This window comes from Glandiceps talaboti, chromosome 15 (assembly GCF_964340395.1).
Source record: "Glandiceps talaboti chromosome 15, keGlaTala1.1, whole genome shotgun sequence".
In the NCBI taxonomy this organism is placed as follows: Eukaryota; Metazoa; Hemichordata; class Enteropneusta; family Spengelidae; genus Glandiceps; species Glandiceps talaboti.
In genome coordinates this window covers 4,503,487-4,529,109 of record NC_135563.1, presented here as the reverse complement: position 1 = coordinate 4,529,109, position 25,623 = coordinate 4,503,487, and the positions used below count along the sequence as shown (strand labels likewise).

General features: G+C 35.9%; 2 protein-coding genes across 4 annotated transcripts in view; both read left to right on the top strand.

Annotated features, from left to right (window-relative positions):
- The window catches only part of LOC144446103 (arylsulfatase B-like), a 30,398-nt gene extending 28,165 nt beyond the window's left edge, over positions 1-2,233 (top strand). Inside the window, exons 14-15 of the mRNA XM_078135810.1 lie at positions 353-445; positions 1,981-2,233. Of these exons, the coding sequence (XP_077991936.1) occupies positions 353-445; positions 1,981-2,153 (266 nt within the window). The 3' untranslated portion in view covers positions 2,154-2,233. The remainder of the gene's footprint in view (positions 1-352; positions 446-1,980) is intronic.
- Positions 2,234-4,316: 2,083 nt separating this feature from the next.
- On the top strand, positions 4,317-23,946 carry LOC144446577 (tRNA (34-2'-O)-methyltransferase regulator WDR6-like). Of its 3 annotated transcripts, none has more exons than XM_078136374.1 (24): positions 4,317-4,548; positions 4,638-4,736; positions 5,558-5,630; positions 6,161-6,224; positions 6,471-6,577; positions 7,112-7,259; positions 7,995-8,198; positions 8,397-8,459; positions 8,709-8,756; positions 9,660-9,720; positions 10,390-10,495; positions 11,291-11,442; positions 11,971-12,077; positions 13,078-13,266; positions 14,197-14,355; positions 15,154-15,231; positions 16,135-16,323; positions 17,467-17,602; positions 17,701-18,106; positions 18,502-19,112; positions 21,091-21,234; positions 21,736-21,833; positions 22,672-22,739; positions 23,723-23,946. In XM_078136374.1, exons 1-24 carry the CDS (start codon positions 4,473-4,475, stop codon positions 23,784-23,786), a joined length of 3,450 nt encoding a protein of 1,149 aa, XP_077992500.1. In that variant the 5' UTR covers positions 4,317-4,472; the 3' UTR covers positions 23,787-23,946. The 3 variants fall into 3 exon arrangements, with proteins under 3 accessions (XP_077992500.1, XP_077992501.1, XP_077992502.1); XM_078136375.1 differs by having other exon boundaries at positions 9,660-9,724; positions 10,394-10,495; XM_078136376.1 differs by lacking the exons at positions 4,317-4,548; positions 4,638-4,736; positions 5,558-5,630; positions 6,161-6,224; positions 6,471-6,577 and having other exon boundaries at positions 7,150-7,259; positions 8,015-8,198.
- The last annotated feature ends 1,677 nt before the right edge of the window (positions 23,947-25,623 follow it).

Here is a 25,623-nt window from a genome sequence, read left to right as displayed (position 1 = left end):
TTTGAACGTTTTGACACATATTTCCAGCATTTTAGAACCAATGACGTTGAATTGTTTTGTCATAAAGTAAACAATGAGGGTGTAAATGTTATATTTTGGTTTGCTTTTGAGCGGTATAAGATACTTTAAATATTATGTATTTCCTAATACAATAATTACTTTATTATATATTTTTAATTTTTTTCACTTTATTTTTTGTATTGTGGTAAACCTATTCATTTAAATATCAGTACATTTCAAATCAATTGACTTATAGGAAAATTATACAAGATGTTTAACATGTTAAATGATAGAAAATTTAGCCATAAATGTAAAGTAAAATATTTGAATATGTGCAATTTATCACGTCTAGGTGACTGGGTACCACCTCCAGAACACAACAGTGATAAGGGTATTGAAGATGGTCATGTAGGCGAGGCTTCGGTACTGCTGTTTAATATTCGAGGTAAGATGCTAGTATGTTTAGAAATCACGGACTTCCAATTAAAGTTGTTGTGCGTGGTCAAACAAAAATAACACTGATCTAACAAGAATAAATATTGGTCCATGTGATAATAGGTCATCTCATGTTGACGTGTTTCAAAATAGAACAAGTTCATCGGCTTATCCCCATGTATACCTCTTACAGTCGTGTAGGGTCTATGTAGGGTCTAAGATTTTACCCATACCAGTCTGATTTGTACTCTCAGATAGTATCTCCTTGAAGTAAGACAAATCGTACCAATGTTCAGGTTTAGTGAAAACATTTGTTATCATATTCGAAGCGTGAATTTCTTTTATCGGTTCAGAGATCAATCATATTTTTACATCCCGTAATATGAGATGATGAATGGCGATATCTGTGCGTGTCCGATAAGTATCTGTTATACAATAAGGAACTTCCACTCGGAGAGAGTTGCGTGTTAAGTATTCTCCAGTGCTATACTTATATATGTGTAGTGGTTGCTGTAGAAATCACTGTGTAGAGTGGCTGATAACGATTCGTAAAAGAGGTTCTGGCTATTATATTTAATCTATTGGTGAATACTGATAGCGTTTTCAGATCATCAGACGACCACACATGCCTCAACTAGAACACCAAAACATTAAACAAATTATGAAAAACATACTCACATTTGAAGTGTTTGTGTGTGTGTGTGTGTGTGTGTGTGTGCGTGTGTGTGTGTATGTGCGTGTATGTGTGTGTGTGTCTGTCTGTCTGTCTGTCTGTCTGTGTCATCATTTTATTAAAAATGGCTGGCTCAATTACAATGAAATTTACAACACATCTTCCATATGCTAATGGAAAGAACTGATTAGATTTTGGTAAACATCCAATGAACATTAATTAGTTATTTGCATAATTAATGGTTTTGAGTAATTAGGCTATATCTCTGGAATGCATACTTTTGTTGATTTAGCTTAAAGCTTTATGAATAATTTGCATAGTTAATGAATTTCGGTAATTAGGCTATATCTTAAAAATGCATACTTCAATATAACTTAGTACATGAGTTAACCATAACTAAGTTCATATGTCCTGTAAAGTGTGTTGATGTAGACTGCAGTCTTAATGAATAATTTGCATAATTAATGACGTTCGGCAATTCCACTTTATCTTAAGAATGCTTCAAATTTCATAGAATTTGGTACATATACCAACCATAACAATGCGCACAAGTTTGTTGACATAGCCTTTACTTTTAATGAGTAATTTGAATAATTAATGATATTCAGTAATTAAGCTATATCTCTGGAATGCACGTTTCAAATTCCATATAATGTGGCACATATACATCAACCATGACAAAGTGCACATCCTCCAAAACCAGTTGATATAGTTTTTAATGTTCTTCTTCATTTAGTTTCATATAATTAGTTTTCCAATTAAGTGGTACATCATGTATAATAGCTATGATTTAGAATTTTGTATTCCAACAAATGTGTGTAGGCCCAAAAATCTATGGTTTGGCAGTCAGTTTAAATATGGTTCCTTTTCAGATGATCCGACTGAACATCATAATCTAGCTGACACTATGCCGGGCAAAGTAGCTAAGTTGAAAGCGAGGCTGGAGGAACTGAAAAAGAAAGGTGTAGCTCCGGTTAATCTCAAAAAAGTGGAAAAATCGTCGCCAGAATATTTTGGAGGGGTATATTCTCCTGGATGGTGCTGAACAGAGTAGTACCCACTCATTGATGACTGAAGTCCCCACGACATTGGAAAATAATCAATCTGTTATGAATACTTTGAAAAAAAAAATAGTAGGTCGATAAATTGCGAAAACTATGAAAATATAACAAAGAATTTGTCAGTATCTTTGATCAAGACAAAAGTGACCTAAAGGAACTGATGAAATCTTAACGAAATGTTCCTTATCTTATTTTCTTTCGTTTCCTGTCTAGTATTAAACTTCATGAAAAACCAACTAGTGTATGTTTACATGTATATTGTAGGTAAGTGTGTCTGCATGACTGTGTGTCTAGTATCTGTGTCTGTGTCTGTGTCTGTGTGTGTGTGTGTGTGTGTGTGTGTGTGTGTGTGTAATATATATCTCCTGGATAGGTCTAATAATTCGTAATACTATTCGTAGTGTGTGTGTGTGTGTGTGTGTGTGTGTGTGTGTAATATATATATCTCCTGGATAGGTCTAATAATTCGTAATACTATATCTACTGGATAGGTTTACTAATTCGTAAAAAACCGTGGTTCCAGGCCATTTTGCTTCCCGGCTTTTGACCCCTATAACATATCAACATATAGTTCACACCATGGATTGATCTTGAATGCACGTAAGCGTTTCTAATACATCTTGGATAGATCGCACAAGCATACTGTCACATCGGTAATTCAAAGAAATCATTTATGTGTCGCTGTGGTTATTGACTCTAGTACTATATTATAAAACTGTCGATCTTCAACGATTGTACATGAGGTGTTAAACATTAGTCGGCAAAAAAGTGCCGTCAATTTTACCCGGGATGAGAGTTAAGAACTATGCCATGGAGGTTTGTATTGCTAAGAGGATCCATTGTATTATTCATTCTTTGTACAAACTCTCTCTCTCTCTCTCTCTCTCTCTCTCTCTCTCTCTCTCTCTCTCTCTCTCTCTCTCTCTCTCTCTCTCTCTCTCTCTCTCTCTCTCTCTCTCTCTCTCTCTCTCTATCTCTCTCTCTCTCTCTCTCTATCTCTCTCTCTCTCTCTATCTATCTCTCTCTCTATATATCTCTCTCTCTCTCTCTCTCTCTCTCTCTCTCTCTCTCTCTCTCTCTCTCTCTCTCTCTCTCTCTCTCTCTCTCTCTCTCTCTCTCTCTCTCTCTCTGTGAGAAGAATGTTCAGAGTGAGCAATGTTACACCAAAACAAAAACCAAGAGCATGATTGTATCTTCATATGCAGTTCAGTATAAAAAATGGTATATTTTTGCAATGGTGTGACATCTTAATTTTGAGATGTAATATTGGTATAAGTTCTTCTGTCTTCGTCTCCCTATATATAATTTCCCTGGGCTCCCTTTGGCCATGATGCATCTAGATTGAACTGTTGACTGTCTATAGTGAATTGTATCGTTCATGCACATTGCCAAATTATTACTTGTGCAAGCTGCACTAGCTGAAAATGTTTTGTTGGGTACAATATCTTACTCGTAAGTTATGCAATAAGGTTCACCTTTAACCCTATTGCATCATCTGTGGGTAAACGCATTTTTTGTAGCTATATAAACGATCAAATCAAATTGATTTTTGGATCAGTGCCCTCAACGTCGATCATGAATTCAATAAGTTTTTTTTACTACTTATGGATAATAACGACCACTGATTAACTATACAATATCAGTCTAGTTCTAAAGGTATAGTATTACGTATTAAAAACCTCATTACTTTTACAGTTTAGAACTAGACTATTAATACAATGTCTAATTATTGGTTTTTAACAATTTTCAGTGACTATATTGCGGTTGTCTGATCGCTCCGGTTACAACTAGTACAGTTTTAATATGGTGACAGATTCAAAACCGAGCTTTCGCTCAAGATTTAGACTTGCCACTACCTGTAGATAATATTTACAGTATCTTTGGTTATTTGATGAAAAAATGTCCCATGCAGTTGCAGCTAGTGCAGTTTTGCTGTAAAAGTTTATGACGGGTAGATAGTGATAGTGATGGGAGTGGACTCTTTGGTGGGCTAACCCTCTTTTGGTCCCACGTCACACTAAGTTTGTTCAGAAGTTCACATGCTATGCTATACACGTGCGTGTGTTTGTGTTTGTCCCTTAATAGAGGGCGCTGTTCAATCAGCTGTTCCACACATATGAAACTCTCTCTGCAGCTGCAGGTCGCAACTTCACCCTGGAGATTACCGCGCAGTCGTTCTGTTCAACTCATGCCTGTTTCCAGTATGCTACGTTTACGTTAAAGGCTCGAAGCCACCTTATAAACTTACAGATTCGTTTGTTCGAGGTGGAAAATTTTAATAGGATCGCGGACATGTGTTCATAATGAAAGCTGTTGATGTTATAACCCACGTTGGAGCAATTACTGCGTTAGAGATTGTCCAGGACTATATCTTGTCCGGTAAGGTTGTAACGAGTTACATGTAGAATGGTGTCCACAAACAATGTTTGATGACTTTACAATGAGAGTATGTTGTGTTTATATTCTAGGAGAAGGGCCGTATTTACATGTGTACTCCATCAAAGATAGAACACAAATTGGTGAATGTAATGTACTGCAATGGTGTACTATTCATGGTTTTAAAAAAGGTAAGTATATATGCTCAGACCACTATGTCTGAGGTACATCATGTGATGTTCAGTTACATTTATTGTGTATTCAATACAAATCAGAGATCTTAGATGATAAGTACCAACCATTGTTGGTTTTACAACACCAAAAAATGTTGTTTATTGTTGTTCATTGTTTGTTTTTCCAAGGTGTTGTTTACTTGTATTTTCGTTCGTTGTTTGTTTTATCATAGACAGTAGAGGGGGAGACCCCCCCCCCCCCTCTACTGTCTATGGTTTTATCCTGTGTCGTTGTTACTTTTGTTGTTGTTGTTGTTGTTGTTGTTGTTGTTGTTTACTATTGTTATTGTACAGGATAGAATTGGCTTAATAATCTTGTAAATGAGTCATACACCACAAATCTTGAATCAGCCACCCACATACCAGATCTCAGATGAAGCCAAAATTAAAACCCAGGACACTCCAATCATTTGCCAAATGTCTACTGCATGAACCCAAGTACAAATGAGACTAAGTGTTGTATGGTGGGTTCATATTCTCGCATACTGCACCCTGTTATGGTATACACTACAGTCATAGAAATATGACAAAAACCAATAGTCAACACCTGTCTATTCTCCAGAGTATTTTAACTGTATAGTCACCTCTGAAGTCTACATTTTAGTGCAAAATGGTGCTTTATAAATTGATTGATTGGTTGATTGATTGATTGATTGATTGACTGACTGACTGACTGACTGACTGACTGACTGACTGACTGTGACTGACCCTTGAGTGAGTGAGTGCATGAGTGGCTAACTGATTCATTGATTCATTTAAGGTGTTGTTGTTTACTTCAGGGCCAGGTACACTGTTTGCTGTGTATGGTCAGAAGTCAATCAGTGTTGTGGATGTAAACTGCCAAACTAGACAGTGAGTACCGTGTACATTATAGTATTTAGCAAAGATGTAACTATGAAGACAATGTGATCAAACTATGTTAGAATCCATATTTTCTGACATGCATGGTCAACAGATGTACGATTATTACATATGTACCTGTGATTACATTGGAGTGTACGTGTGCATACAATGTATTAAAATTGCAGTGCAATTACCAGTATACTAAAGATAATGTGTATGTATGTGTGTGTACAAAATCACATGACCATATAGTAATGTTTTTTTCTACAAAATTTCCTATTTCAAATTAACATACATGTACATGTATGACAGAACCCATTTGGCATGAGTGCCAGTATGGGTACTTGTGGAGGTGGAGGGTATTTGCACTTGTGCTTTTGAAAGTAGGACTGCAGATAATACTTCATGCATTCATGCAAAAAAAAAAAAAAGTACATTGTAATCTGCCACCCTTGCACTCATGTGTCACATGGTTCTGTCAAAGTTATACAAAGATATGTAAGCTGGCAATAACTGTATTATACACATTGTGTTACTAGCATCAGAGCTGTAAGGGAACCTTCAGAACTTGAAGACTGGATCAAAGCTGTCCGCTGGCTACAGGTAAATGTGCAATCCTTATTCCAGAAATATATTGTCTATATGTTCAATTTCTGTTGTAAGTTGGAAAACAAAAAAATCTGAGTCAATAGATTTGTAAGTAGTGAACTGTTCTGAAAATAATGCCAATGAGTCTCATAAGAAGAAGAAGATAATTAGGTTTAATTTTGACAAAATTAATAAAAATATGCATTGTGGCCTGTGTACTAATTTTGGAATTTTTTTATTTTATATCTCAATGCATATCAGGATGGAGAACAATTAGCAATAGCCCTTGCCCATAATTCTGTTGCATTATTGGATTGGAAGAAGTCAGAGGTCATAGAGCATGTGCACTGTGAAGATAAATGCATACTGTATCCTTTTTGTATGACGTGTGCACATTACTACAAGTATTAGAAGTTAAAGGTTTTGACACCAAAATCAGTATTGCCTTCTCAAGTTATTGATTTGCAGTTTATGTCAGTTTTGGTCCACAAGCTGCTCTACAGTCTCAAGCGTATGATTGCGCATAAATTTAGTAACAAAATGAGTGGATTTTGATGGAAAATGTAGTTTTTTAAAGTCTGATGTTCCTAAAAAAAAAAGCAGATAATGTGATTTTTGTAATCTGTAGTTCAACTTAATACTTCACTAAGTCTTTTACTTCTCATAATTTTCTCTTTTTTTCAAAAAAGATTCATACTTTTTGGATTGTCATGCAGGCTCTTTTAGAAGTGCAACAATCCTTAACAGATAATCTAGTAATGTTGTGATTACGGTTGTTGAAATACATGGATGTACAACTTTACTACTTCTTTTTGTTCAAACAAAAGCACAGGGCACTCGTTTGAGTGAGGGCACTAACACCATTCTATGATTGATAGTTATTATAACTTAACTATTGATAGATACTCTGCATGCATACTAAGCAACACATGGGAATCTCTAGTACTAGCTGTAGGCACTGTCTTTAACCAAGTTGTCTTGTGGAAATCAAGTGGTTTGAAAAATGAAGACGGACGTGTCATCGTAGATAAACGTCTTCGTGGACATGAGGTTTGTATGGACAGAAATATTCAACAGTCTAAGTTTGGCACTTAGATGACCACCTTAGATACAGCTGTTCTTAAAATTCAAAATGGCAGTCAAATACTTTGTGAAATGTATGGCAAATAAGAGAGTGAACACCAATTTTTTCATCGTTTCAACCGGACTAGATTTTAGTTTTCTTGTGTCAAAGTTGGAACGTTTTGATTTAGAATAACCTTGATTTTTAGCAAATCGGAAAACATTGGAATAGAATATGTAAAATTTGTGAGAAAATTACTATCATTTTCTTTTAGTACACTTCTTCTACGACAATGAGAGGAAAAAACATGTCCCAAAAGAATTCATAGCCGAGCAAAATTTTATTAAGTTCTTAAGACTGATGAGAACAAACAAACCTGAACTTGTAACATCATTATGTAAATTTGTATACAATGCATTTAAACAAAGACAGACACTTACAAGTGAAATAATGTAATACTAGTATTTATTCCAACCATTGATATGTGACTTTGACTTTGACTTTGATTTTGTTGTAAATCTCTTACATTGTATATGGGCCGGAGGCCTTGTAAAGCAATAAACATATTACATATTATACCTATAGCAGATTAGTGCTTAAATATAGGGCACCTTCTCCTTTGACTAAACAGAAGTTTCACCATTGGATTTCAAAATATAGGACATTGCAGATTTGGAAAAACAATTTTACAAAATGATGCTTTTTCCCATCACATGTTTCAGGGAGTAATTTTTTCCATCAGCTATAGTGGTAAACATGGCATGCTGTGTTCTGTATCTGATGACCGCAGTATACGTGTATGGGAGCTTAAAGATTTGGAGTCCCTCAGTTTGACACTCTCCACCCCTCTCCTAGTGTTATATGGTCACACTGCTAGAGTATGGGATGCTGCATTTATGGACAATTACATTGTTAGTATAGGGGAGGTAAGGATTGTATTATAATAGTAACTGTAAGTTTTATAATCATTACAATTTTTATTTACACGTTTATGCTTTCAGAGATTGGGTGAACTAAACCCATAAGGGTATCATTTTTAGTTTACTGCTAAACTTTACAAATACAACAGTCAGAAAATTGTTAATCTCTAGCAGTTGAACCGGTTCCTTTCTCTTTCATGTTAGGATGCAACTTGCTGTGTTTGGGATTACCATGGAAACAACCTCAAAAAGTTCAAAGGTCATAAGGTATGTTTGTGTTGCAAATATTTGTATTGAATAGTCTTGGATTTATGTACTCATAACTTTGACTTTGACCTCGCCTCAAAAAAAACCCAAAAAAACTGATGGGATGTGTAAATCTGTGAAAAACTTTTTGTATGATAAAAAAATTACAATTTTCAGATTTGAGATCCATTTTCATAATTTGCCACATTGCATAATTAATTTTAAAGCGTTAACATAACTTTGGTTTGTGTTGCTATTTTGTAATTTCAGGGTAGTAGTATATGGAGTCTAGCAACTAGTGAAGAACATCAAATAGTAGTAAGTTTTAGATTTTGATAAGATCTGAGAACAATGATAAAAATATCAACCTGGACATAATGTTTGCAGATCTCATTCCCTAGTATATTGATTCATTTGGTGTTATAAGATGAATTTCAATCTTGAAACAAGTCATAGACATGTAAATACTGCAACATAAAAACAAGTTTCTTCTCTACGTATTTACTGATTTACTGATTTTGATTTAGTTTCAAAGATTTTTTGTCCCAAAAAGAGAAGCAAATGATACAAGAAAACAAATCCTTATTCAAACCAAGATACACCTCCACAAAACTTAATTTCATCAATCACCAGTGCCATAGAAATTTCACAGTCTTCCAGTATTTCGATAATTGACAGTCATCTTTGTCTGGGAATGAGGCCATGACCTAAAAAAAAGGTCACGACCTCAAGCCTAAGGTGGTGTAAAAGTTGGAACCGGTTCCTTAGTTCTCCTGTAGCTGTGATAGACGGAGATGGCTGTTAGTCGTCGAAATATTGTAAGACTCTGATATTTTGTTGCACTCTTGATTGATGAAATTAAGTTTTCTTGTGAATTTTACACTGAATGAAACTATTTGAATGTAAATATAGACCTTGAGATTATAATTATGATGATTGCAAAGTCTTGAATGTTTTTACATTTTAGTATCAAACTCCTGTTTGTAAATGCCCCCAAAATAACATGCACACTGAAGATGCATGGCACACAACCACTGAGCTAGTATAGTTCTTACATAGGAGTAACTTGTGTCTTTTTCTGACTGTGAAAATGTTAAAATTTTAACTTTTACCACCACAGAAAAGTCTTGATATTTAGAGTATTCATCATAAAGAACACCCAAAATAGTGACAAAAATGGCACTGAATGTTATTGTTGAATGTGCTTATTTTTCTGCATAGGTCACAGGAGGAGGTGACTGTAGCATTAGGGTGTGGTCAATGGTTGCTTGGCAACAGGAAGGTATGTGTCGATTTATGTCAATTGAAAAATATTGTCTGTCAACAGAGTTATAGTAATGTGAAGTACAGTAGAAGCTTTCTATAAAAAGAGATTTATAAAAATTACACAATAGCAGAAGAAACTAAGCTGTGTAGAATTGAGAGTCAGAACAGATAGAATTGTTGCATGTGTCTGTCTGTCTATTGCAGAGAGTGATGTAATAACTTGGACAACATGAAAGACACTGAGACTCACTGACTCCCTGTAAATAATTTTGACAGACAAAACAAAGGTATGTATCACATCATGATTGTAAACTGCATATGGAATATTACATGCTCAGGTGGGGGTGGGGTTTGTCTTGACTGCAAGAGACAGACACTTACAACAATTGTATTACAATGTATATAAATCACCCTCTACAAGAGACAGACACATGCAACAATTGTATTAAAATGTATATGAATCACCCTCTGCAAGAGACAGACACATGCAACAATTGTATTACAATGTATATGAATCACCCTCTGCAAGAGACAGACACATTCAACAATTGTATTACAATGTATATAAATCCATGCTGCAAGAGACAGACAGAAGCAACAGTTGTATCAATTCTGACTGTTGATTCTGCACAGCTTATTTTCTTCTGTTGTCTGTAAGTTTTGTGTCTGTATGATTTATTTGTAGGTAGTAAAACAACTCAGCTTGACCCCCCTAGTAGTGACCCCATGGATTACCCTAGACTAGTTGATGTCATCAGTTCTGGTCAGGTATTGATTCTAACCAATAAAGGGTAAGTCAAGCTGTACAAGTAACAGATGATTGATATTTTGTACGTATAGATTGTACTCTAAACAGTGAAGGATTTCCCTTCCACTGTCTATGATTGTACATTACATTGAAATTACAAAATAAAATTACAACTAATGCTTTCAGAAAGAATGTGAAAACCTACACTATTCTCAAGAATCTTCTAAATGTACTCTTCCTAGAACATTGCGTAATACTGGAAACTGTGGTGCTGTTTGTTTGTTTGTTTGTGTGTTGTTTGATTCATTCATTCATTCATTCATAAAATGATTAATTAATCAGTTAATTGGTTGATTTATTGATTAATTGATGGATTGATTAGTTAGTTGGGTTTGTTTATAAATTGATTTATTTGATTGATTGGTTAGTTGGTTTATCTATTGATTGACAGTCAATGGATTGGTTGATTGATGAAATGGTTGATTGATTGATTGATTGTTTGGTTGGTTGATCGACTAAAGCAATTATTAGTTGGTTGGTTGGTTGGTTGGTTGGTTGATTGATTGATTGATTGATTGATTGATTGATTGATTGATTGATTGATTGATTGATTGATTGAGTCTAAGTGCTATCCAAGCCCATACACAGATGAAAGAGATGACATTTTGTTTCAATAAACAGTGGTAGAGTCAATCTTTTTCACAAATTTTGACCCTTCTGGTTATCTCTTATTTATTTTCTCCAGTATCTCGTTATACTGCAGTGCAGCGCCATCTGACAATGACATCACTATGTCATAGCATGACTTCAATTGTCTGTTTTCTTTTCTTACCTCCAGTGTCTTCTACTCTTATCATATAGCAGAGAAAGAGTGGACTGTACTACAGAATGACAACAAGTATGGATCCTATGCACTTTTATCAGTATCACCAAATCATAAAATTGTTGCCATGGCAAACATCACAGGTTTTCTCAGAGTTCTACTGATTGGTAAGTTGATATTAAAGTTAGAAATTTGAAACTTGTTGAACCTTCGTTACCCCAAAAATATTAAGGTGACGTGAAGCTCCTTATTTTGATTATATCCCATAATACTTTGCCCCAGTGTAGAGGAGGCCTCTTCTAAACCAGATAAGTGATTTCTATAACTTTAGAGAGGTTGCATGTTTGCAGGATTGGTGAAAATGACTATTGTGGGTCTCTTTAGCATAAGAGTTATTAAGACACTGACATGCAGCCAGTGTACCCGCTATGCCAATTTGATGCACCACTGATGCACACAATTTCTAGTGATGCACCAAAAATTGGTGTTCCCTTATCTTTCGCAATGTGGTGACTCACAAGAAATGCCAGTTTTTATCACACTGAGTGACCCACAACAACAAAATTTGGCTATCATTAGAAGGCACACTGCATGCTGGTAAGATGAAAGCAGCCTCACCTGGCTTTAACATACTAACAGTAAGAGATTGTAGGTGTACCAGTAGATATGACAATTATATTGTTTCTATTTTTCAGGTGACATTTCAAAGTTTGATGAGGTGAAAGTATATGATGGTAAAGTTCTGAGTCTATGTTGGGCTTCAAATGAAGATATCTTTACTTCTGGTCCTGAAGGTACAGTGGTAAGATGTGAACAGATTGTATAGTTTTGATAATTTGCTCTATTCTGGTTATTCACCTTGTAAACTCAGTGTAGTCATTTTAGACAGAAGTGTCACAAGAGGGCATTCTTCATGAGGGAAAATGAAAGTTTAAAATAATAAAAGCATGTGGAAGTACAAATGTACATAAATCCATGTTGCTAAAACAACTCTGTGAGTTCGTAAAAATGACATGATCTGAAACACAGTTGGCAAAATATTTTGACTAATTGAGAATGCAATCAATTTTTGCTGTAAAATACATGGAAAGGGTGATTTTGTCAGATAACCTTACATTGCAGTACTCTAACTGTCATGGACTTCATTTCTGAATAGCACTCCTAGTGGCCAAACCTCCAAATCTTTTGTTTTTCTGATAATCTATTGTATATTTCCTTATACTGCAGTGTTATAAAACAATCAGTTGGAAAGTAAATAGTCCACCATACCAAAATACTGCTGTCAGTAGCAGTACTTGAGATGATTGCACATTAATGGTGTATCTTAGTTTGCTATATCTGTATATCAGTTTCTTTGTAAGTCGGTAAAATTTATCTGACTTCATTAACTTTGTGTAACTGCAATTCTAGTACAATTCTCACTGTCACAAGTAACTATTAAATATGTTACAGTAAGTGGAAGTATAACACATGTAATTCATGTATAAAACAAAAATACACCAGGAAAAAATGTTCATAGCTTTTTCATGGCCTTTTTTGCAGAATTGCATTTGAATTATTTTATCCACTTTGTAAAGATGTCACACCATAAGTTAATTTCACCTATCAATAGTGCTGTCAAATATCAGACTTTCAATGTTTCAATGACTGATGTCATGACAACCATCTTCTGATCTCAGAATGAGGCCATGACCCAAAGAGGGTAACAACCTCAAGCCATATGTATAGTCTTTCCTGATAAAATCCATGACATTCTCATATCATATTCCTTTAGATGTTCACTTTCTCTTATTTCCTACTAGGTCTGGTGGAAAGTTCAACTGTCTGAGAATTCAGTCGTTTTACATAAATGTCAATGTTTTAGTCTACCATATGCCAGACAGAGATGGGTTACAGCTGTAGTCGTACTTAGCGATGACAAACATGTCGTGATGGGAGATAGAAGAGGCACAGTTCATCTTTATGAATCCAGTCAAGATGTCAGAAATGAGGTATGTTACTATTTATAGAATTGTCAAATTGTGACTTTTTGTGACATTTTTTTTCATGACATCAATTCATTTTTGAAACTGAATAAATGGCAAACTGTATATCATGAAAGTCCACACTAGCCAAGACTTTGCTAACTGACTTGTTATGCTGGCTCAACAGGTGAGTGACATTGAAATAAATTGCCAAGGCAGATAACCAAGTCTCTGAGCTTTAACTATACATAATGAAGTCCAAGATAGCAATGCTATGATGGATAATAGCTTTAACTTTGCCATATGTTTTACTCTATTTTTTATAATTACAGCCAAAATGATGTTGGTTTGATGTTTGACTCATGTGACATTACGGTTTTGACACAAAGACAGACATATTTCAACTCTAGGCTCACAATAACAGAGACACAATAAACACAGCAGGATCCTTTGCCCAATCACATTGAACACTGATAAGTATTGCTATTCTTTCACAGTGCAGTCAAAATAGGCTTCTAATGAAAACATTACACATGGACTTAGTACATGGACTTGATGATTTTAATGGCTGCAATTGTTTATTTTCTAACTGATAATCAACATTTCAACTCGACTACTTCTACTTCCCCATTGTGTGTGGCACCTATGTAATTGTTTGTTTTGCATTAGACATTGTCTACATGTGTATAAAAATGACATGTTACATGAGTGAAACACCAAACCAACATCATTTTGGCTGTAATCAATGTGTAATTGAATAATGATTCAAAAAGCTGTGACTTATCAGGAATTCTTCATCATTAAATTCTCTATCGCCCTCAAAAATACATTAACACCAAGATGACTTGATTTTATTCAGCAGTTGAAAATCACATTGGTATATTTTGTATTTTTCCACTCCTTGCTATAATGTGAATCAACTTCAATGTTTCTGGGTTTTTTTTTCTTTAAACACAGCCATTGCCACCTACACAGAGTCTGGTAACTATACATGGAAAGGGTGGTGTAACTGATGCATGTCGTCATGGCGATTACATCTACACTTCTGGTAGAGATAGTACATATAAACAATACAGTTACCATGACAACAACCTACAGCTGCTGAATGCATCAAAAGTATGTAATGTTTTGGTGCTTTGAGTGTAGAGTTTCCAAGATAGTTAAATCAAGTAACTTGAATTTAGTAAAGTTAGAATTATGGCAAGGCTGTATGTTTAGGTTTAAACTTGCACTAGCTGTAACTGAAGTCTTATTTTTAGCGATCAGACAACCAAAAATATATTACTTTAAAATTGTTAAAACACCAATAATTTGGCATTCTACATGTTAATTAGGGGTCAATTGTATCAACAAGTAGTAAATTGGGGTGCTGATTTGAAGGTGTTGACCCAAAAATAAATTGATAAGATTTACTGATATGTGTACAAGTACACAAATACATTTACCCACAGGTGATTGTTGAGGGTGTACTATGCTATGATGAAGTCCTATCTAACAACACAGTTTGAAAAAAGTATTTCTGTAGCAGCTAGTGTAGCTTTAATGTCTGGTTTATAAATACATACAAGTACTTAGACCCATCATAACTCTGTACTGTATTCCTTGATATTACCAAATCAGTGGGAGAGGAGAGGGTATTTTTTGGATCTCATTTTATTCTATTTATCGCTATGAACAGTGTGGAACTTTGACTTTAAAGCCCATGGAGCCAATCTGGACTTAACATTTTGGGTACATGTTTACATATTTTCAGCTGTAATAATTAGAACATTTTCATAATTTTCATATTCTACTGATTAAACGTGGTTGATAGTCAAAATACTTGTAGTGTTTGGATAATTTCTAGGTTTATGAGACTACTGATAACTAATATAATTGTAATAATCTCATCTACCATTGTCTGGTCTATTTCAGGTATACAAAGGCTTTGAATGGTTGGAAAAATTGACATACACAGACGATGGAGATCTTCAGATTTGTGGCTTTCATACTGTAAGTTAAACTGTTAGTTTTGAAAAACCCAGAAGTGATTAGGATTAAAATTTAGGTATTAAAATGAGTTGTCTGACAAAGTTGTAGGAGAAGTTGGTACAGAACAAAGATAACACTTAATATTATGCAGGAACCTGGGATTGAATTACTAGCCTTTAATTAAGAAAACTCTATAAATGCTTTCACCAATATTTTTCAAACAAGTATTCTCTGATGTCAATTTCTAGATCAATGTATGTGTAAAGAAATTATGAAATGTGATTATTTTTTGTTCATTGTCATTTCATTTGTATGCTCATGCCCTACAAGTTATGAAAAAGACATCTTCATGACCTTCATGCAATCCAAAATCACTGTCAAGGGCTTGCTTTGATCTGTGCACCAGAGGTACTATTATCCTCTGCTTTTGTCTAGAAACCTTCCAAATGCAGATCTGAGATGTTCACATCCAAACAATTCTAAGAATGATGAATGTATAGTTGACCACTAGAGGGTGCTGTTCTACAGGAGATTTGATTGCAAGTATTGGTCAAAATCATTCTATGCAATGAATTGAGTACTATGAAAACTATCCTTACAAATGGTTTATAGCAAATGTTGATAACACCCTTGGTTAGTTCAAATAGCTCTGCCTCTTTGGCTTTTAATGGTTTGAGTTTAATACATGTTTGTTTGTTTGTTTGCTTGTTTGTTTGTTTGTTTGTTTGTTTGTTTGTTTACAGCCACTTTGTTGATGGCTTCTCATACCACCATGCATTTGGTATACGTGATGAAAAGTTGAGTACTCATTTTGTCCAAGCTGGGGAACCCTCACATGTTTTGTTTTTTTTGAAAATGGCTTCAAATTTAGTACTAACTCCAAATATGGCATATTTTCTATTCTTTCACTCTTTGACCTTCTAGTCTAGCTTTGTAGTATGGAGTGTTGATAGGAATGAGAAGTTACTTCAAGTGGAGTGTGGTGGTGGTCATAGATCTTATGGATTTGCAGCCAATGTACAAAACACTGCAGTCTTTGTGTATGTAAAGTCACGCAGTGTAATGTTATGTCAGACGACCATGGAGACGCTACATTCACAGACAATTATTAAGGTAAGATTCAGGTTTTAATACCAACAATAGATAGATAATAGACTTGCATTTTATATCTGGGAAGACTTCTTTGTTTAAAAAAAACACCATATCTGAGCAAAATACATTTTTATCTGACTACATGTTATTGGATACGTATGTTAGAAAATACAAGTTCAAAATTTCAAAATCCACTGAATAGAAATGAAGTGTGGCTATTTGAACAAAGTCTTTTATGGCAAAATGTATAACACATGTTGTCATGTACATGGTATACCCACATATATATTAGCATACACGTCTGCAGTGATATTTTTGGTGTTGTACTGCAGTGTAAATACCCCTTGTATGTGCACTAATATGAAATAATAACTTTTATTACATATGTACCATTGTGTACGTTGATGTACAATCAAAAATAAAACCGGTATTTTCACTGATGGCTATGCAAATGAGATATATTGAGATAAAATAGATCCAAAAGTAAAACTGATTCCTGATGAAAATAAGCAAATAAATGCATTTTTTAATGCACATACGTGTCTTTCCTTTTTGTTCATGATTCGGTTTATTCTGCTGTATTTTCACTCGCTATTGCTCATGAAAAGACGCGGCAGAATAAACCGAATCACTCATGAAAATAACTTCTGTATGCCGTACCGTCCATTGCGAGTCCATGGGGTTCTGTCATAGTCCATAACAGCCAAGGAAGTTGCCTGTAGTTATTGGCATTTGCAGGTGATAAATGGTCCAATAAAGGTAAATTTCTGTAAATACCTGTATTCAGCAGGTGACATTTTAAATTTACTAGTATTTAAAAGGTAAAATTTCAACTTTCGCTGCATTTGACAGACAAATTTTGAAACCCATTATTTGCATATTGACTATTTTGATGATGGCTGTTAATATGTTATCATGGGATATCTAAATGTATGGAAAAATATACATTATTATAGAGTATTTAAGTCTTTCTAATACCAGGGTTGGAAACTTTCCGGGGGAAAGTGCCACTTAATTGAACTTGGTAAAGTTATGTGATGATGGTAACAAAGTATTAGTAAGTGAAAATTTGTCATATGTGATACCAAACTGTCGCCATCTAATGGGTGTTTTTTTGTCATTCAAGGAACATCATTCTGAAAGCTTTCTTTTCTTTCTCTACAGGATAGTGTTCACTGGAAAGAAATCCCCTGTATTTGTTACCTAGATACAGTGTATGACATCACCAGCCCTGACACACAACATCACATTATTGTTACTGGCAGTGAAGATACCAAGATAAATATCATAGCCATTACAAGTATCCTTTATCTCTTCACATTTATAACACTTTGAAGGGTCGCAAACTGAGTATATACATTTTTTCATTCTTTCCCTTCCTTGACTAGATTAAATCAGAAAATGGTGGCAGAACCCAACAAAAAGTTCTAAAAAGTCTGCATTCACATATCTCTAGTGTGAGAACACTTCAAGCATGTGTTCTGCCCTCTAGTGGTGGAACTCAACCAATGGAATTCACCAAAGTTTTGTTTTCTGCTGGAGGGAGGGCAGCATTGAAATGCTGGAAGATTTCTGCAAAACTTACAAATAAACGTGTGAAGGAAATTACCAGATTCCCGGAATGTTCAGTGGAGATGCTTGGTTGTCATGGTACCAGTGATGGTCGGAGCAAACGTCGTCCTAAGTGGCAGAGAGATGATGATATTGAAGATAATGATACTAGATACATGTCAATGAGTGCATGGAAAGGAAGACAAGACACTGTCTATTATGTGGCTATTGTTAGTTCTGATGTAGTGCTAAGGTACATACCATAATTCCTCGGGTTTGCGCCCAAGCCTTTCTTTTTTACAATGTCGACTTTTGGCAAAGTTACGGGGAAACCCCCCCCCCCCCCCCCCCCCCCCATACCTAAACTTTGAATAGATGATTGTGTATGTGTGAGCTAATAAAAGAAGAACGTAAATCCTGGTATGTGACGAATGAAATTTTAACTTTTATAACCAAAACTGATCACATTCAACTTTTTTAGCTATTATGTACAAAAATATAGCCATGCGGTATGATTTCATACTTTTGTCATTTTTTGAATGTTATTGTCATCTTAACAAGAGCAAAATGTTTTCCAGTTGTAAATTTGTGAAAAAAATGTGACAATGCACTAAATACTTATTTAAGAAACATTTTGTTATTTTACAGATTATTTTCATTTGACTTAGTGATGAAGAAGTTCATGGTGTTAGCAGAAAGTTCCTGGCATGACCATTGTATACTAGTCACAAAGCACATCACTTTAAACAGCACACCTTTAAATGTAGGTGATACAGATGTACCCACCATGCTGTTTACAGGTGCCACTGATGGAAGAGTTGCATGCTGGGACATTATGCCCACAATCAAGGAACATGGTAAATTTCTGATAGAAAGAGATATGGAGGTCAAAAGCAGTAGTGAGGAAGAAGATGATGATTCAGTAAGGAATGTTACAATGGAAACTAAGGAAATGTCTTTGATAGGGAGTGAAGAACGTGTGGTTAAACTTCATGATGGAAATACTACAGGAAGTGAGAGTGAGATTCAACAAAGTGAATTAGTTGTTGGGAGGACTGAAAGTAATACTGAATTCCAGGAATGTGGAGAAGCAGAATCTATTGAACCTGACCTAGTTGTGACTTCATTAAAACTGTATGACAGAAGGACTAACTGTTATTCACATGTAGCATTGAACAAGATAAAATTATCAGACCCTATATGTGTTTTAAATACGCACCAATCTGGAATCAATTCATTGGCCATACAACACTATCAAGGTAGGTTCCCCTTCACTGGATAGATCTTCCAAACTAGAGACATTAACTAAATGTATGACTGTTAGTATATTCTAGAGTGTCAAGCCAGATAATGAAATTTAGCAATGTTATTGATGTTTTTTGAGTCAGATGACATTGTGTTTCAGTTCAACTAGATTCTATTGTGATAATCACTATATATATTAGTGTGTATAAACTTACATAATCATGAGATTATTTGTGAAAATGTTGTGCTTTCAATTTAGACAAGTTCCCATAAAATGTCTTTCAAACATACAGGGACCTCCACACTGTACACTACTGTCCAGCACTCCTATGTGGCATGGGAGAACACTGTACACTACTGTCCAGCACTCCTATGTGACATAGGAGAACACTGTACACTACTGTCCAGCACTCCTATGTGGCATGGTAGAACACTGTACACTACTGTCCAGCACTCCTATGTGGAATGGGAGAACACTGTACACTACTGTCCAGCACTCCTATGTGACATAGGAGAACACTGTACACTACTGTCCAGCACTCCTATGTGGCATGGGAGAACACTGTACACTACTGTCCAGCACTCCTATGTGGCATGGTAGAACACTGTACACTACTGTCCAGCACTCCTATGTGGAATGGGAGAACACTGTACACTGCTGTCCAGCACTCCTATGTGGCATGGGAGAACACTGTACACTACTGTCCAGCACTCCTATGTGGCATGGTAGAACACTGTACACTACTGTCCAGCACTCCTATGTGGAATGGGAGAACACTGTACACTGCTGTCCAGCACTCCTATGTGGCATGGGAGAACACTGTACACTACTGTCCAGCACTCCTATGTGGCATGGTAGAACACTATACACTACTGTCCAGCACTCCTATGTGGAATGGGAGAACACTATACACTACTGTCCAGCACTCCTATGTGGCATGGGAGAACACTGTACACTACTGTCCAGCACTCCTATGTGGCATGGGAGAACACTGTACACTACTGTCCAGCACTCCTATGTGGCAGGGGAGAACACTGTACTCTACTGTCCAGCACTCCTATGTGGCATGGTAGAACACTATACACTACTGTCCAGCACTCCTATGTGGCATGGGAGAACACTATACACTACTGTCCAACACTCCTATGTGGCATGGGAGAACACTGTACACTGCTGTCCAGCACTCCTATGTGGCATGGGAGAACACTGTACACTACTGTCCAGCACTCCTATGTGGCATGGTAGAACACTGTACACTACTGTCCAGCACTCCTATGTGGAATGGGAGAACACTGTACACTGCTGTCCAGCACTCCTATGTGGCATGGGAGAACACTGTACACTACTGTCCAGCACTCCTATGTGGCATGGTAGAACACTATACACTACTGTCCAGCACTCCTATGTGGAATGGGAGAACACTATACACTACTGTCCAGCACTCCTATGTGGCATGGGAGAACACTGTACACTACTGTCCAGCACTCCTATGTGGCATGGGAGAACACTGTACACTACTGTCCAGCACTCCTATGTGGCAGGGGAGAACACTGTACTCTACTGTCCAGCACTCCTATGTGGCATGGTAGAACACTATACACTACTGTCCAGCACTCCTATGTGGCATGGGAGAACACTATACACTACTGTCCAACACTCCTATGTGGCATGGGAGAACACTGTACACTGCTGTCCAGCACTCCTATGTGGCATGGGAGAACACTGTACACTACTGTCCAGCACTCCTATGTGGCATGGGAGAACACTGTACTCTACTGTCCAGCACTCCTATGTGGCATGGGAGAACACTGTACTCTACTGTCCAGCACTCCTATGTGGCATGGGAGAACACTGTACTCTACTGTCCAGCACTCCTATGTGGCATGGGAGAACACTGTACACTACTGTCCAGCACTACTCTCCTATGTAGCATGGGAGAACTCTTCATGTGACTGTCTATAAACAGTTGTTTAATGTGACTTTGTCTGCAGGGAATGATTACCTAGTTGCCACTGGTGGTGATGACAATGCTTTATGTGTGACATTGGTAGAACTACACGCTGAGAATGCCACACACAGTATCACTGTGAAAGATCAGTACAGCATACCTAGTGCACATGCAGCTCAAATTACTGGTAAGTTGACCACCATGATGCCAATAGAAGAGCAATGATACTTTGTTGTAACTTTAACATATACATGTAATGTGTTGAAAGAATTCTGCTATTAATATAAAGGGGAGGGGACATACACAATATTCTTCTGTTATTGATTCTGCCCCAGTCCCCAATAGAGGGATTGTGATTCTGCCAATAAAAACAACATGATTTTCACTACAACTAGTTAAATAATTGCATTATGAAACCATCACCTTGCCACCATAAGGTATAATTCAAATTGCCTTGTTTTTGTCTTTTTGTTGGATTGATTGATTGACGGACAGATACAATATTGCTAGAAAATATGCAATCATGGTAAATTGGACCTACATCTTACATTTGTATCTACCCCCATGCCAACCCCAACCCCCACCCCCACCCCACATCAACACAGACACACACTGTGCTAGGATGTGTATTCTAATCTGCTAATCATGCCATATAATATCTCCATTCACTTCTTCAAATTAATTATAGGTGCACACTGGATGGATTCTACTACATTGGTAACAGTGTCAATAGACCAACGACTTAATGTATGGACGGTTGAAGTGAAAGAACGCCAAATAACATCAGTATGTATATTACATATTCGGATATCTTTTCCACAAGCCTTGAATACTCTTTAGTAGCCACTCAATATGACAGCCCAGACAACCCAAAATAATTTGTGTTGAATAGATAAAAATCCCCTTTGTGAATATATTGTACAATTATACCAATCTACTTTTAGTCCATATATATTGAAGATTTGTAATATACCCAACAGACCAAGCACAAAATGAAAATTTGATATTTAGCATTATTGTAAATTGCTGTGATTTTAACAGCATTTTACATCAGTGGTGGAAACTGGCTTTGTAGGTGCCAAGAAATCTGTCCCTATCACACTAACAAACTAACATGAATTCTATTACAGATACGGTACACATGGCCACAGCACACAGCAGTATGTTAAACACTCAATATTCAAGTTTTCATTGTTTAAGAGGTGGCTTGATGAATATTATTGTGGATATCATCCTGATGTGTGCTATGGTCAAGTGTATGTGTAGCAGAATTTATACCCATTTGAAAGTGTGATTAGAACATCCCCAACCCAACCCACCCCAATCCAGACACTTTCAAAGCCAGTTTTCAGTTCCACCAGTGATAAAACAGTGTTCTGATTACAGCAATTTCTAGTTAACAGCTACATGTATAATTGTTGCCATAGTTACAATGATATCCAGTGTCTATCAAATGCTATTAATCAGCATAAAACCACTAGTAAGCCAGTTCATTATTTTTCATTACGTTTGCAGAAAAATTATACTTTGGCTTACGAAAGTGATGCTATTTGGCAGAATATGCAAATTTCAGTGCAGTGCACCTGGTTTCATTGTCAATTTCTTGCATGTTGTATTCTTTCAGATTACTTTTATATATTCCAAGTTTGTACATGTGGCAGATGTAGCTTGTATGGAGTCCTGGAAGGACAGGTAAGTACTAGGCTATTGTTGTTAGATGGTGTGTCAAAATTTACAGCATGCCTTGGTGGTCTAAATTGATTGCACAATGCCTAGGTGGTCTAAATTGATTTCACAATGCCTAGGTGGTCTAAATTGATTTCACAATGCCTAGGTGGTCTAAATTGATTACACAATGCCTAGGTGGTCTAAATTGATTACACAATGCCTAGGTGGTCTAAATTGATTTCACAATGCCTAGGTGGTCTAAATTGATTACACAATGCCTAGGTGGTCTAAATTGATTACACAATGCCTAGGTGGTCTAAATTGATTACACAATGCCTAGGTGGTCTAAATTGATTACACAATGCCTAGGTGGTCTAAATTGATTACACAATGCCGAGGTGGTCTAAATTGATTACACAATGCCTAGGTGGTCTAAATTGATTTCACAATGCATGATACAATGTTCAACCATGGTTCAACAAAGATTGCAAGTATCTGTATCACAATAGCTCAATTGTAAGGTCCCTCCCAACCCATCTCCATCCTTACCTTCTTACCTAATATGCTATATAATATAATATCAATAAATTTTATACAATACACTTTCTTATATTTATGATCTTAACTTCATGATACATGAAAACATGGACAGAATCACTCATTGATTGTGATCTGTCAGGGTTCACACATGGATACAAGGTCTTCAAATTCACAGAAACTAGAAACTAGAATTTATGAATATCAAATGACTCTGCTATGTCTTTGAATTGCAAAGTATAGTTTTACATAATTTACAAAAAGATATTGTTTATGCAAATAAGTCAAATTTAACATGACAATGGAATTTGGGATATAAGCTGACTAGGTGTAATGGTAATATTTTATTGAAAGAATACAAACCCATGCTATTGTTTCAATGGTGTATTGTTTGACATGGGTGCTTTGTTCCAAGAACTGGTATGATTAATAACTACTGTAAAATTCACACCCTTCTCTTCATTTTACAGGAATGGAATGCCATATTTCTTATTAAGTGGGGTAGGTCTACAACTGCTGAGTGGCCAGAGATGAAACAAAGCAATTTACAGAGAAAACAATATCAGATGTGATGCTGCTAATACAAGTCTTAATTTTATATCTTAGAAATCATAGACTACATTGTAGTATATCATATTTTATTCCCAGTGACTTTTTAAAAAAATTCAATTATGAATTGTGAAACCATGTACGTGTACTAAATTGTATGAATTCTGTAAGACTAAATTAGTTATTAAAACATATATGGGCATCTACTAAATATGAAATCTACTTGTTTGGTTCTTTGTTGTGTTACATCACAGACTCTCTAAAGTGGCAAATGATTGGATTGATACTGTTTGTAAAGTTGAAGTGACTTTGTTGTCTTTTTATTCAAAGTCCAATCACATAGTGAAAAGATTCAACCAGATGTTGAAATAATTTCATTAACTTCACAAAAGGTAAAGTAAAGAACTTGAAGACGCATTGTCATTCCTTGCACAGTAAACTGCGGTGAGCTAAACTGCAATATACATGACTTTCTATAAAGTGTATATGGTCAGTCACTCGACCAAAGACACCAAGAGTAAGGGACAATTTTGAGTTCCCCACCCACCCTTCTAGTATAAATAAATAAAAATAATAATCTTTATTCGTCCAAATAAATGTGGAAGTTTGTTGAATGGTCACCACAAGAACAGCGTCCTTGTGTTAAAGAACCAGGAGGAAAGTAGAGTACCCGGTGGGGGAAATCCTGCATTGTTTGGCAGGGTCAAACTGACCATCACCCTTCTTACATACTGACGAGTATAAATTTTAATCAAACCTGGGTTCGAGCCCAGTCTGCTGATGAGGTAAGAGGCATACCGGTACAGCTAACCATTTGGCCACCATCAACCCCAAACATCAGTAACGTAAGTGAATACTACACCCTGTCACCCAGAATAAACCTTCAACAATGGCAACATCCAAATCCTTCTAATCAGTGATATAGATTTAAATATTGCATTGTTATGTGGTGCTGGAATATAGCAATTTTGATGTGTGTGTGTGGTGAAGTGGATATAAACTTTGACAGATTTTCACAATAACATCTAAGTATGCTCCCCTTGGAAATAACAATCATAAATTTTGATATTACATATACTTTGTTCAGGAAAAACTCAACCCATTCTCAGTTAAAATCAGAAAAAAAAAATCAGGGGTCACCATATAACTTTGGAGGTCAATATTTCAAAAGGATCAGGGACACACTTGCATTTGACAAAATTTGGAGAAAGTTGAATATCCTGTAGGAGACCTTGTGTTGTATTGGTGTATGCACAGATTCAATAATAACACAAGATGATCCAAGTGACATTTTAGTTTATTTACAGATAAAATCACACAATAAAAACAAGTAGGCAAGATTGAAATTCAACAATTAAAAAGTGAGCAAATAAGTCCATACTGATTAAACAGTTGGCATGGAAACCTTTACTTCTGTAACAAACGTAAATCTATCACTTTGTATACCTGATGTTACTACTCTGGCAATCGGTCTCAAACTAAAGCTATTGTTGTTTGATGTGGTAGATTACACAAGTTGGTGATAATATAATCACTCTGTGATCAAGATAGTGTAAATATAGTTCCAAAACAGTACACTGCAAGACCATGGACGTCAGCAGAAATGCCACCATACTGTGAATACAATTTAAACCAATGTCCATCCAATAGCTTATATTAACATGTCGCAACAATAGTTTTAGTTTGTGTCTATCTTTGTAAACAGAGACCTTGCTGGCTAGAGTAGTATCACATGGCTCATTCATTGAAAGTGACGTTGTCTACAGCTAATGTTGGTTTCAATTTGTATGAAAAACTAGACTAGCATATCGAATATTCAGCT